Source organism: Micromys minutus (assembly GCF_963924665.1).
Source record: "Micromys minutus genome assembly, chromosome: 2".
Classification (NCBI taxonomy): domain Eukaryota; kingdom Metazoa; phylum Chordata; class Mammalia; order Rodentia; family Muridae; genus Micromys; species Micromys minutus.
Window position 1 is genome coordinate 76,379,755 of NC_137971.1, and position 13,547 is coordinate 76,393,301.

Genomic DNA, 13,547 nt, shown 5'->3' on the forward strand with positions numbered 1-13,547 from the left:
TTCCAATTTGTATCCCGTTGATCTGCTTTTGCTGTCTAATTGCTCTGGCCAGGACTTCCAATACTATATTGAATAGGTAGGGGGACATTGGGCAGCCTTGTCGAGTTCCATACTTTAGTGGGATTGCTTCAAGTTTCCCACCATTAAGTTTGATGTTGGCTGTTGGTTTGCTGTATATTGCTTTTATTATGTTTAAGTATGGGCCTTGGATTCCTGTTCTTTACAAGAATTTTAACATGAAGGTCTGTTGTATTTTGTCAAATGCTTTCTCAGCATCTAGTGAGATGACCATGTGGTTTTTTTCTTTGACTTTGTTTATATGGTGAATTACATTGATGGATTTCCATACATTAAACTATCTCTGCATACCAGGGATGAAGCTTACTTGATCATGGTAAATGATCATTTTGATGTGTTCTTGGATTTGTTGGCAAGGATTTTGTTGAGTATACTTGCATCAATATTCATAAGTGAGATTGGTCTGAAGTTCTCTTTCTTTGTAGGGTCTTTGTGTGGTTTAGGAATGAGGGTTATTGTAGCCTCAAAAAATAAGTTAGGTAGTATCCCATCTGATTCTATCTTGTAATAGTTTGGAGAGTATTGATATTATGTTGTCAATAAATGTCTGATAAAATTCTGCACTGAATTCATCTGGATCTGGGCTTTTTTTGGTTGGGAGGCTTTTGATGACTGCTTTTCTTTAGGTGTTATAAGATTATTTAGATAGTTTACCTGGTCCTGGTTTAAGTTTAGTATCTTGTATTAGTCTAGGAATTAATCCATTACCTCCAGATTTTCCAGCTTTGAAGTGTATAGGCTTTTGTAGTAGGATCTGATGATTTCTTGAATTTCTTCAGTTTCAGTCATTATTTCTCCACTTTCCTTTCTGATTTTGTTAATTTGCATACTCTCTCTTTGCCCTCTAGTTAGTCTGGCTAAGGGTTTATCAATCTTGTTAATTTTCTCAAAGAACCAGCTCTTGGTTTTGTTGATTCTTTTGATGGTTCTTTTTGTTTCTATTTGGTCGATTTCTGCCCTAAGTTTGATTATTTCTTGCCATCTACTATTCTTTGGTGTATCTGCTTCCTTTTGTTCTAGAGCTTTCAATTGTGCTGTCAGGTTGCTAGTGTATACTCTCTCCAGTTTCTTTTTGGAAGCACTTAGAGCTATGAGTTTTCTTCTCAGTACTGCTTTCATTGCATCTTATAGGTTTGGGTATGGCCTGTTTTCATTTTCATTCAATTCTAGAAAATCCTTGATTTCTTTCTTTATTTCTTCTTTGACTCTGCTATCGTTTAACAGAGCATTGTTTAGTTTCCATGTGAATTTGGGCTTTTAGTTGTCTTTATTGTTGTTAAAGACCAGCCTTAGACCATGGTGATCTGAGAGGATGCATGGGAGTATTTCAATCTTCTTATATCGATTGAGGCTTGTTCTGTGTCCAATTATGTGGTCAATTTTTGAGAAAGTGCCATGGGATGCTGAGAAGAAGGTTTATTCTTTTACTTTAGGATGATATGTTCTGTAGATATCTATTAATTCCAGTTGGTTCATAGTCTCTGCTAGTTTTAGTGTCCTTATTCAGTTTCTGTTTCCATGATCTGTCCATTGGTGAGAGTGGGGTATTAAAGTTTCCCACTATTATTGTGTGGGGTGTAATGCATTTTTTGAGCTTTAGTAGGGTTTCTTTTATGAATATGGGTGCTTTTGTATTTGGAGCATACATGTTAAGGATTGAGAGTTCCTCTTGACAGATTTCCCCCGTAATGAGTAAAAAGTGTCCTTTTTTAAAATCATTTTTGATAACTTTTGGTTGGAAGTTTACTCTGTTTGATATTCGAATAGCCACTCCAGCTTGCTTCTTGGGGCCATTTGCTGGGAAGTTTTTTCCCAACCTTATACTCTGAGATAGTATCTGTCTTTTTCTCTGAGATGAGTTTCCTGTATCCAGCAAAATGCTGGGTTTTGTTTATGTATTCAGTCTGATAGCCTATATCTTTTTATTTGGGAGTTGAGTCTGTTTATGTTAATAGATATCAAGAAATAGTGGTTGTTGTTTCCTGCTATTATTGCTTTTGTTGGTTGAGTTGTGTCTGTGTCTCTTTCTTCTTTTGGTTTTCATGCTTAGGAGTTTTTTTGTTTTTACTAGTATGTAGTTCTCCTCATTATATTGGGTTTTCCACTTATAATTCGTTGTAGTTCTGGGTTTGTGGTCAGAAATTGTGTAAATTTAGTTTTGTCTTGGAATATCTTAATCTTTCCATCTATGGTGATTGATAGTTTTGCTGGGTATAGCATCTTGGGCTGGCATTTGTGCTCTTTTAGTTTCTGCATGATGTCTGTCCAGGCTCTTCTAGCTTTCATAGTCTCTGTTGAGAAATCGGGTGTGATTCTGATTGGTCTGCCTTTATATGTTACATGACCTTTTTCCCTTACTGCTTTTAGCATTCTTTCTTTGCTTTGGGCACTTGGTGTTTTGACTATTATGTGTTGGGAGGAATTTCTTTTCTGGTCCAACCCATTTAGAGTTCTGTAGGCTTCTTTTATGCTCCTTGTCATCTCATTCTTAATGGTAGAAAAGTTTTCTTTTACAATTTTGTTGAAGATAATTTACTGTGCCTCTTAGTTGATACTCTTCTCCCTCTTCTATTCCTATTATCCTTAGGTTTGGTCTTCTCATTGTTTCCTTGATCTGGATATTTTGGGTTAGGAGCTCTTTGGTTTGCATCTTCTCTGACTGTTTTGTCTATGTTTTCAATGTTGTCTTTGGCCCCTGAGATTCTCTCTTCCATCTTTTGTAGTCTGTTGGAAATGCTTGCATCTATGACTCCTGATTTCTTTTTTAAGATTTCTACCTCTAGGGTTGTCTCTTTTAGTGTTTTCTTTATTGTGTCCATTTCCATTTTAAATTCCTTCTTTCATTCCTTCATCTCTTTTGTTCTATTTTCTTCTAGTTTTTTGAGTTCTTTGAGTGTTTTTCTTGTTTATTCTTTAAAAGCTTCTAATTCTTTATGCTTTTCTGCCTGTTCTTGTTTAAGGATCTCTATCATCATCTTGAGGTAGGATTCTTGGGTCTGAGTCTTCTTTTTCTGGAATGTTTGGCATTCTCCTATTTGCTGTGATGGGAGAGCTGGGTTCTGTTGTTGCCAGGTTGTCTTGGTTTCACTGGGGTTCGTTCTTTCACTTTTCTCTTGCCATCTTCTTGTCAGTGATTGGTTCTTGCCTTTCCCTTGTACCTGGCCTGTGTCCCTTGATCTTCACTGGTCCTGGTTGCAGATGGTCTGAGCCCTGTTCTGTACCCCAAAGCTTCTGGCTGGGAACAGAGGTCCCAATGCTGTTGTCCTGGTCCCTGGATGAGGCAGGGCAGGAGTGCACTTTTGTGTGTGCTCGGCAGAGATCTCTCTGCCCCCTGGCTACTCGGGACCCCTTCTCACCAGGCCTGTGTCACTGGGTCTCTTCTCGTCCTGGATCCATTGCCTATATCTTATGGAATCCTGTTTAGTTTTTTTTTTTTTTAATGGGTTTCCTGAGTGGTAACGATTGGGTCTCCATTTCTTCTCCTGGGCTCTTTTCCTTCTCTTTGTTTTGTCTTATTCCAATGTAGTAGTTTAGGTTTTATCTCATCATATTTTATCTCTTAGAAGACTGTTTGCTTTCTAATGAGACAGAAAAGGTGTGAATCCAGATGGGAGGGAAAGTGGGAAGTAAATAGGAGGAGTAGAGGGAGGGGAAGCCATAGTTAGCATGCAGTATGTGAGAAAGAAAGCCAATTAAAAACATAAACAGCAGTTGAGCACATTGGAAAGCTCAGAAAAGGAGTAAAGAATTTACTAGGCCAGAAGCTAGTAAAAAGAAATACAGTTCTTTGGTAATTTTGCTTGTTTGTTTCTGAGTTCATAATTCTGACATTGCCTTTCTGTGAGAGGAACATCTGACCAGCCCCCCAACTCTGTACTTTTGCTTTTGGCTATGGCTGTAGCTGTGTAGGTAGTCTTGGTTTCACAAAAACCTGTGTCGATTCTTGTTATTTCCTGAGTGATTAGCGTCCTCTTCAGGAAGTCATTACCTATGACTTATCTTGAAAAATTCCTGTTTCCTTCCTATAAAAATTCCAAAGTTAAACTGTTCTCCTGATAGCTCAATGTTACTTGTTTTACAGCCTGTCTTTGGTCTTATACAGACAATTCATTCTTTTCCTCTTTCTATTTTGCCATTATTTTTTATTTTGTAAACTCTATTGCCCACCTCAATTTCTTTTCTCCTGTCTCCTGTATGTTCATAGTGGATCCATTGCCCTTGTTTTTGTATTTTCAGGTTCATAATTTATATTTGGTTCTTTCCAACAACTTTTAGTTCTTTGCTGAAATTTCTTTCCTATAGTTGTTTCCAGAGAGCACCTACTGTTTGATGACACATTGAAAATGGCTGCTTAATCCCTTTCAGTAATTGTGTCTTCTTCATTTCAGGGTTGGTGTCCAGAAAACACAAGTTTTCAGTCTTGTTTTGATTTTTTCAATTTTTGGTATGATGGGATTTGAAAAAGTCATACCCAAAACATGTTGGGCACAGTGACATTCCACCAAGGCAATATCTTATCACTTTGGTATTTAGATGATTAACATCTAAGGTAACTACTGACATGGTGAGCTTAAAAATGTGCCGCTAAAAATGCCATTTTGATTCCTCTGGTTTTAATACTTTAGCTTCTTTTACCTTTTTGAGAGTTAAGTATAATTTTATAAATGTCTAATTGGACCATTTTGGTATGATTTGATGACATCTATTATTCCTATGTTAATTTTCACAAAGAACAAGTTACTAGAGTCTTGCCATATGGTAAGCACTTACTTTCAGAAGCAATACAGATCAACTTCTAGAGGTCCTAATGTCACCATCTTCTATCTTTTTTTATGTGTACACTGTGGCATATTCACTTTTGATGCTCTCTAAAGCTCTTGTCAAGTTGTGTCATGTACAACCCTCCTTGAATGTCAGAATGTAAGGGAGGGCTTCTAACTGGTTAGAGAGAGCGGCGAATGCAGACTTACTTTTACTGAAGAACGTGCTGACCATAAAGGCAAAGCATATGGATGCAATGGCATAACATGTAAGAAAGACAAAGATGAAGCTACAGTCACTGTAGCGCAAGATTGGCTCCTGTACAATCTACAATGGAACAATCATGACATCAGATAGGTACACTGTAACTAGTGTCACATAAACACAAGGTAAGAGACAAAGGCATGGTTCCTACTGAAACACATCACCACACTCAGCTGGTGAGACTCAGCAGCATCTCAGTTTTCTAGAAAGGTTAAAACCCAAACTCAAACCAATGGATTCTACTGTAAAGCTGAGGACAGTAAGTTCCCAGCATGCTCTCTCTCCTTTCAGTGGCCTATGTAGCAGACTGAGCTCATTGAAACTCATCTACCTGCTGGAGTAGATACTTGTCATATGTATTTATAGAACACCTGAAGTACAGCTTGGGTGACTATGGAATTTAATTTTATAATTAAGACAACTACTTAAATTTAAATAAAAACAGTAGTGTCAAAAATAGTAAGTGTTTTCATAAAAATCTTAATGTCAGAATTGGGATGTACAGTAACACAAAACACACTAAATTTTAAAAACAATAAAAACATTATTTAAAAAATTGTTATATGGTAAAAGAATATTTTTAAAGACTTGAGTTAAACATATCACTAAAAGAATTTTGTCTGTTTCTCCTTATGTATTAAAAAAACTTCAGTAGCTAACAAAATTTAAGATTATATATGTAATTCCTTATTTATCTACTAGACCTCATGAAACTGGATACTTGCCTGGACAAAGAGTAATAAGCATATCAAAAGGATAATGATGACATATAAAGGGAAGAAGGTGAAGAAATAGCCAATCCAGATGATCCAGTTTCGAAGCCCCATTATGAGCTGGTACTCCTGTAGGACAGTCAGCACAAACCAAGCATTATATATGTCTGGCAATTCATGGTGCTTTCACACACCACTTTTGAATTTTTACTACAAAGTCTATAAAAATGGTTGTTAACTCTACATTAAGAATGAGAAAAATCAAGGCTCAAAAGTCTATCAAAATTATGCAGTAAGCAAGGTCCACACTTCTCTTAAAATATGTTTTTCTGAGTTTGGAGATCTTTTTCAACACTACATCTAAGATTTACAAAATAAAAAAAACATTTAAAATTATTATTTTAAAATGTATTTCATGAGTCTTACATATATTCTAGTGTTATTTATGCCCTTTACTCATTTATTTTTTGTAAATATACATAAGTGAGTGTGTGTGCACACATATGTTCATGCAATATTTATCTTTGCATTCTCTAAGTTTCTTGCATCTGTATTTTAATATATATTATTAATTTTGGAAATGTTCCCAAGTGTTTTAATTCCTTTTGCTTTGTTTTCTTGATTTACAGAATCCAAATGTATGTGTTATACCATTTGATATTGCCCTATACTTTTTGGATGCTTTCTTCTGGAACTGTATATTTCCCTCTGTATTTCAGTTTGTGTAATTCAGCCTTGTGCTCATTTTTTAGTTCTGTTCTCATTTTACTTTTCTACTGATACACTTGCTAAAAGCATTCCTAAATACTGTTGAGATAGATTATTTTGAAAATTTCATTTATGAGAATACATAAAACTGTTTTCATGCAAGTATAAAGTATGCTTTGACCACTTCCATATCTTTACCACAGTGCAACAAAAGCACATTTTAAGTATATCTATATGTGAACTCCATGATTCCAGTGAATCTGAGAAATTAAGATTGCTCTAAAGTGTTCTGGGGCTGGAGATGACTCAGTAAGCAATGCCTGCCTGCCGTGCCTGATAAGCATGACTACCTGAATTTGACCCCCAATACCTACATGCAGAGGCTCTTACAAGCTGTTTGCAGACACCTATATATGCCATGGCACATGTGGGTGGTATATACACTAAATAAAAATGTGAAAAATACCCACAACCCCCCAAGAATTTGGGGTAATTCAATATTTACAGAGCTTAGAATAATAACCACAATAAACTACCTGTGTGATATTTCCAGCATCTATGTATCTTTGATTTTTTTTGAGCATTTCATATATGAATATTGTTTACATAATTTTTCTCTTCTTCCTTCTCTACCTCCTCCTCTGTTCAATTTCATTTCCTCTGAAATTCATGACTACTTCTTTATTCTTGCCATTTGAACACATACACACACACACACACACATTTTGAGTACATTTAGTTGTTGCTTAGTTATATAGGTATTTAGGGCAGAGCACATGGGAAGGGATAACCTATCAAGAGACTTCTCCCTGGGTAAAACCCTGCTTCTTTCTGTCTCAGCAGTCATTTGATTGAATGAGACTCTTCATCGAGATGTGGGACTTTATGAAATTTCCCTTGCCCAACGTCTGTTTCTTAACTAAGTCTAGAACTGGTGATCATTGGCTTCTTTGAATTGTTTTCCTGTCTGTTGATTCTTCATTTGTTTAGTAATTTTTTTGTTGTTGAGAACTTGAACATAGTGAAAGTAAATGGATTCTGATGTTAAGGGAGCACTAGGTGTTGGGACTTACGTTAATTTATCCCTGAACTGTGTTGTATTTGAAATTCATTGCTGCTCTAGGTATGAAAGACTTCAAGTTCATCTAATTATTAGTTATGTTTTCCCCCTAGAAAATTAGTTTTCTTTTATGTTGCTTTCCTGTTTAGGTTTGTCTTTGAAGCCTTTCTAGCTTGGGAAGCTGGTGAGTATCATTAGGACCCACACTTCTATACTTAGGTCTCTTGCTGCTCTGCTGTAATGTAACCAATATCCATCAATGCTGAATACATACATGAAGGTAACCTACTTTCCAAAAGATATCCATAGGCTGTGTGTGTGTGTGTATGTATGTACATGCATACATACATACACACATATTTTTTAAGCAGAAAGTGATACTACCTTTAATCGTTTTTCCTTTTCAAGCACAATGGATCGCATGATGGAAAGTACAATGGAAGAGAACATGAGTATGAACATTAACGGGATGAAAGGACTGGAGATCCAGAGTAGTTTATCCTGAGGATGACTTGGGTATGGAAACCTCTGTATCAGAATATCAATGTTATCGAATAGCTTTTTTCCAGCACTTCTTTCATGATACAGCATGATGCTCTTGTCCAAGGCATGCTGCACTGCAAGGAATCCTTCTTTGATATACCCTGTATATATATAAAAAAAAACTCATGGTCAAATGAAACAGACTAAGGAACAACTCAGACATATAAAGAAAGAAATACGAGGAATCCTTAGCTTGCAACATACAGAACCTACCATAGACTTGACATAAAAGACATTTCTTTGGCTAAATATAATTTTTATCTTTCCCAAATTAAAATATTAATAAAACTGGCAGGCTTGCTAAATTTTCTACTTACAAAATTTCTACTTGAAACAACAATGACAATATAATTAAATATTAAGAAGGTCATGGCTTCAAATTATAAAGAAATGAAATCCCAGAACCAGAAGCAACAAAATGGTAAAAAAAAAAAAAAAAAAAAAAAAAAAAAAAAAAAAAAAAAAACAACAACAACAACAACAACAAAAAAAAAAAAAACCAAAGGACCAAAAGACTTATGTTCAATAAAGTACAACATAGATAAAATCAGAAACTGGGAGCCACAGTGATATGAAAAAGTATTTATTAATAAGTATAAAGACTAGAGTTCAGGTGCCTATGACGGAAGATAAAGCCCGGCAGGCATGGCAGCTTTCCTATAGTCCTAGCATGCAGGAGGTGGGCCTGGGTGTCTCAGGTAGGTAGTTTAGTTAAATGGTAAGCTACAAGTTCATCAAGAGAACCTATTCCAATACATAAGGAGGAGAAAATTCAAGAATGAGACCCAAATTCAACCTTAGTCCTCCTCAAGAACACATGTGCCCACAGATGTGTAAATATGGATGTATACATGGAGTGACACTATAGATATACATATGCAAGAATAAGAAATTAGACACTGCAAAAAACTATCCATGACTGGAGAGATTATCAACCCTAGAGGAGAACCTATTGCCATATTCCTAAACCAATATAATTTCTCATCGTATTATAAATATCCTTATAACCACAAGAAGTATAGCTCTCATTCCTCATCAAAGAAGCTTACTTTACAGCAGATGAAGATGAATATAAAGATCCACAACTGACTGAAACACTGAGAGTGCTCCTAAGAACACAATGGGAAAGGGATGGAAAGATGGTAAAAAGCCAGAGGACTAAGATACCTGCCTGGTGTGATGTAGAGACTTCTAGATACAACAGGAAACATGCAACAATGCAACCACATAAATATAAATAAGAACTGCAGTGAATCCATAAACTCGATATCGTAGACATTTAAAATGCATTGATTTTTCCAATTAATGAACTTGGGGGGCACCCCAATTTTTCTATTTTTTAAGTATTTTATAATTTTTATTATAGAGGTCTTTCATGTCTTAGTTAAACTTATTCTTAGGCATATTTTTATAATGACTGTAAATGGACTTTCTTGACTAACTGTTTCTCAGCAAATTTCATTACTGATGTATAAAATGGTAATTTATGTTTAATTTGAATCGGCAAAAAATATCAGTTCATAGTGTTGGTGGAGTTTTGATTGTTTCTCAACAAAACCATATCATCTACAATGTGGGATAGCTTTGACTTCAGCTCTTAGTATTTTTATATCTTTATTTGTCTTGCCTATCTGGGATTGAACAAGCAAAACTGGAATATATCCTTTATGATGTTTAAGTATGATCAGTGTGTAAATAATTTGTTCAGGTCTTTATCATTAAAATGCCTTATGTTCATCTTTTGAAATTATGATTTTTTTACCTTTCTTTTTGTTTATATGGTAATTTACATTGAAAATGGTTATACATGTGAATCATTCTTGCATCGTTGGATTAATCAAGCTTGATTGTGGTAAACAATCTTTGATAAGATGTTGGATTGAATTTGCTAGTATTTTTAGTAGGTATGTGATATGTGCATGTACAACTGTGTGGCTGTGTGTGCCTATGTGCATGTATGCAGAGGGCAGGAGACATGCTGGAGATCTACTTCTACTGTTTTCCACCTCTGAGTTTGAGACAGTCTCTCAATGTATCTGAGCACTGCCATTTCCACTAGGCCCAATGGCCTAGTCTCTGTTGAAGATATATGTATACACAGGCAGGAAGCACCTCTTTTTTTAAACATGGGTGCTGGGGATGTGAAATCAGGCCCTCATACTTTCATAGCAAACTGCCTTACCCACTGAGCCATTTTTTTCCAGCTGGTTTGATAGTATTTTGCTAGGAATATCTGCACCTATTTACATCAGAAAAAGTAATTAGCTGTAGTTTTGTGGAGTTGGTGAGTGTATGTGTCTATCCTTGACTATTTTGGTAAAAGGGTATCCTAGGGTTTCATTGTTGTAAAGTGGCATCATAACCAAGGCAACTTTTCCTTTTTTTCTTAATCATTTAATTTGTTTACATCTCAAATGATATCCCACTTTCCTGATAACCCTCCACAAAGCCCCATTCCACATCTGTCTTCTCCTCCCTCCCCTTTGCCTCTATGAGGGTGCTCCCCCACCCACCCTTTTTTACCCCACCACTCCAGCATCCCCCTACTCTAGGGAACCAAACTTCCACAGGACCAAGGGCCTCTTCTCCCACTGATGTCAGACAAGGCCATTCTCTGCTACTTATGTATCTGTAGCCATGTACACTCCTTGGTTAGTAGTCTAGTCTCTGGGAGTACTGGGTAGTTTGGCCATCAATGTTGTTCTCCCTATAGGGTTGTAATTTCCCTCTGACTTCCAGGCTTTCTGCCAGCTCCCCCACAGGGGTCCCTGAGCTCAGTCTGATAGATGGCCCCAAGCATTTACATATGCATTGGTCAGTTGCTGGCTGAACCTCTCAAGAAACAGCCATACCAGGTTCCTGTCAGCAAGTGCCCTTTGGCAACAGCAACAGTGTCAGGGTTTGGTATCTGCCACAAAATAAATGTTTTTAGCTTCTGGCTATTATAAATAAAGTTGCTATGAACATAGTAGAACATGTGTCCTTGCTAGATGTCAGAGCATCTTTTGGATATATACCCAGGAGTAGGATAGCTAGCTAGGTCTTCAGGTAGAACTATTCCCAGTTTTTTTGAAGAACCATCAAACTGCTTTCCAAAGTGGTTTTTACCAGCTTGCAGTCCCACCAACAATGGAAGAGTGTTTCTTTTTCTCCAGCATCTGCTGTCACCTGTATTTTGGATCTTAGCCATTCTGACTGGTGTGAGGTGGAATCTCGGGTTGTTTTGATTTGTATTTCCCTGATGACTAAAGATGCTGAGAATTTCTTTAAGTGCTTCTAGGCTATTCAAGATTCTTCTGGCATCTCAAACATCTTGCAATCTCCAAGGCAGCTTCAACGCTACAGCTTCTTGTTTCAATGTCTGGGATCCACACATGATCTTCTGGGCTCCTCCAAGGGGCTGACATCACTTCTTTAGCCCTCTGTAGCACTCTAAGCTCAGGTTGATCCAGTCTACTACTGCTGTTGTTCTTGGTGATCATCCTATGGTACTGGCATCTCCAATACACTGGGGTCTTCCATTACAAGGCTTCACAAATAGCCTTTCACAGGCTCCCTTCATAGTACAAAACCTCAAATCCTTTGCAGTCCTGAGCTATCAACTTCCACCGAGACTGTATCTTCACCAATGGCCTTCCATGGCCTCTCACAGTGCCAAGCCTCAGCTGCTTTTCACCACCTTGTTGACTCATACATATTATTAAGTACAACTGCATGCCTGTCTTTTGGGATTAAAGGTATGTACCACCACACTTGGATTTAAGCTTTTTTTCACTTAGAACTTGTTCTGTTCAAGCCTAGCCTTGAATTTAGAGATTTGTTTGTCTTTATCTCCTGGATCTAAATTTACCTGGGTAGGAACTTGCCTCAAAGTCCAACTTCCTTAATTTGTTATCTCCTAGAACATAGGCTTCAGCTCCATTCTACTTCCCAATACTCCTTTAATACTTAAATTACATATTTGCATTTTTACCTTCTCAGGTTGCTATACTTTTTCAAAATGTTCTTCACGAGACTTGACCAGAGAACAAAGTCTCTGCTAAGATTTTTTGGACTCGCTTTGTCAATGAAATTAATCTGAATTTCTTCACCTTAGCCTCAGGCAGACTCTTCAAGGGCAAAAAGTAGTGACATTCTTCATGAAAACACCACAAAAACTGTCTCTAGGTCACATACTGAAATTCCCCACTAAAACCTCTTGGGCTAGGTCTACACAATTCAAATCACTCTCAGTCTTCCATATTCCTACCAGGATAACCCATTAAGCCCCATTTAAAGCATTCCATAGCTTTCCAAATCCAAAGTCCCCAAATCCACATTAGTCCAAGCATGGTCAGGCCTATCACAGCAATACGCCACTTCTGTCTTAGGGTTTTACTGCTGTGAACAGACACCATGACCAAGGCAACTCTTATAAGAATAACATTTAATTGGGGCTGGTTTACAGGTTCAGAGGTTCAGTCTATTATGATCAAGGCAGAAAGGAGCATGGTAGAATGTAGGCAGATGTGGGGCTAGAGGAGCTGAGAGTCCTACCTTATGCTCTCAAGGCAGCTAGCAGAAGATTGCCTTCCAGACAGCTAGGACAATGGTATTAAAACCCAAACCCACAGTGACACAACTACTACTACTCCTCCTAACAATGCCACTCCTTGAGCCAAGCATATACAAACTATCATAGACAACCATAAGAAAACCTACAGAGCCAAGTAACCTGGGCCCATAGGGGTGCCCAGAGACTAAAACACCAACCAAAGAACATGCACGTACTTTACCTAGACCATCTACACATATGTACCAGATGTACAGCTTGGTCTTCTTTTAGGTCCCCTAACAACTGGAGCAGGAGATATCTGTGACTTGGACTGTATTGCCTACTTTTGGATCCCTTTCTCTTAGCTGGGATGCCCCAGTGAGAGAGGATGTGCTTAGTCCTGACACAACTTAATGTGTCCAGGCAAGTTAGTACCTTGGGGGAGGGTGCCTCTCCTGTGAGGATAAAGAAAGGGAGGAAAGGGGGAGGACTGGGAATGGGAGGGTGGGACTGAGAGAAAAAGAAGGAGGGAGGCTATGATTTAGATGTAAGGTGAATAAATTAATGAAAAAAAAAAAGAATGTGTGTCAAAGGCCACACTTGCCAGAAGACCAGGTAGTCTGCTCTCAGACCATCTCTGCTCTCTCTGTCTTCCTAGGCCACTGGTTCTCAATCTGTGGGTTCCAACCCCCTTGGGGGTAATATATCAGTTAGCCTACATATCAGATCTTTATATTACTATTCATAACAGTAGCAAAATTACAGTTATAAAGTAGCAGCAAAATAATTTTATGGTTGGGGGTCACCACAAAATGAGAAACTAATGGTATTAGTTCCATTATTAGATTGATAACCATTGCCCTATATACCATACCTCAGCCTCCTC

The 13,547-nt window shown here is 37.4% G+C and overlaps 1 protein-coding gene across 1 annotated transcript in view; it reads right to left on the reverse strand.

Moving 5' to 3' along the window:
• LOC308417669 (phospholipid-transporting ATPase ABCA3-like) overlaps positions 1-13,547 on the reverse strand; it is a gene marked incomplete at both ends in the record, with an annotated part of 41,134 nt that overhangs the window by 2,507 nt on the left and 25,080 nt on the right. Inside the window, 3 exons of the mRNA XM_080913008.1 lie at positions 5,049-5,166; positions 5,829-5,945; positions 7,969-8,228. Coding sequence (XP_080769134.1) covers positions 5,049-5,166; positions 5,829-5,945; positions 7,969-8,228 — 495 coding nt within the window. The remainder of the gene's footprint in view (positions 1-5,048; positions 5,167-5,828; positions 5,946-7,968; positions 8,229-13,547) is intronic.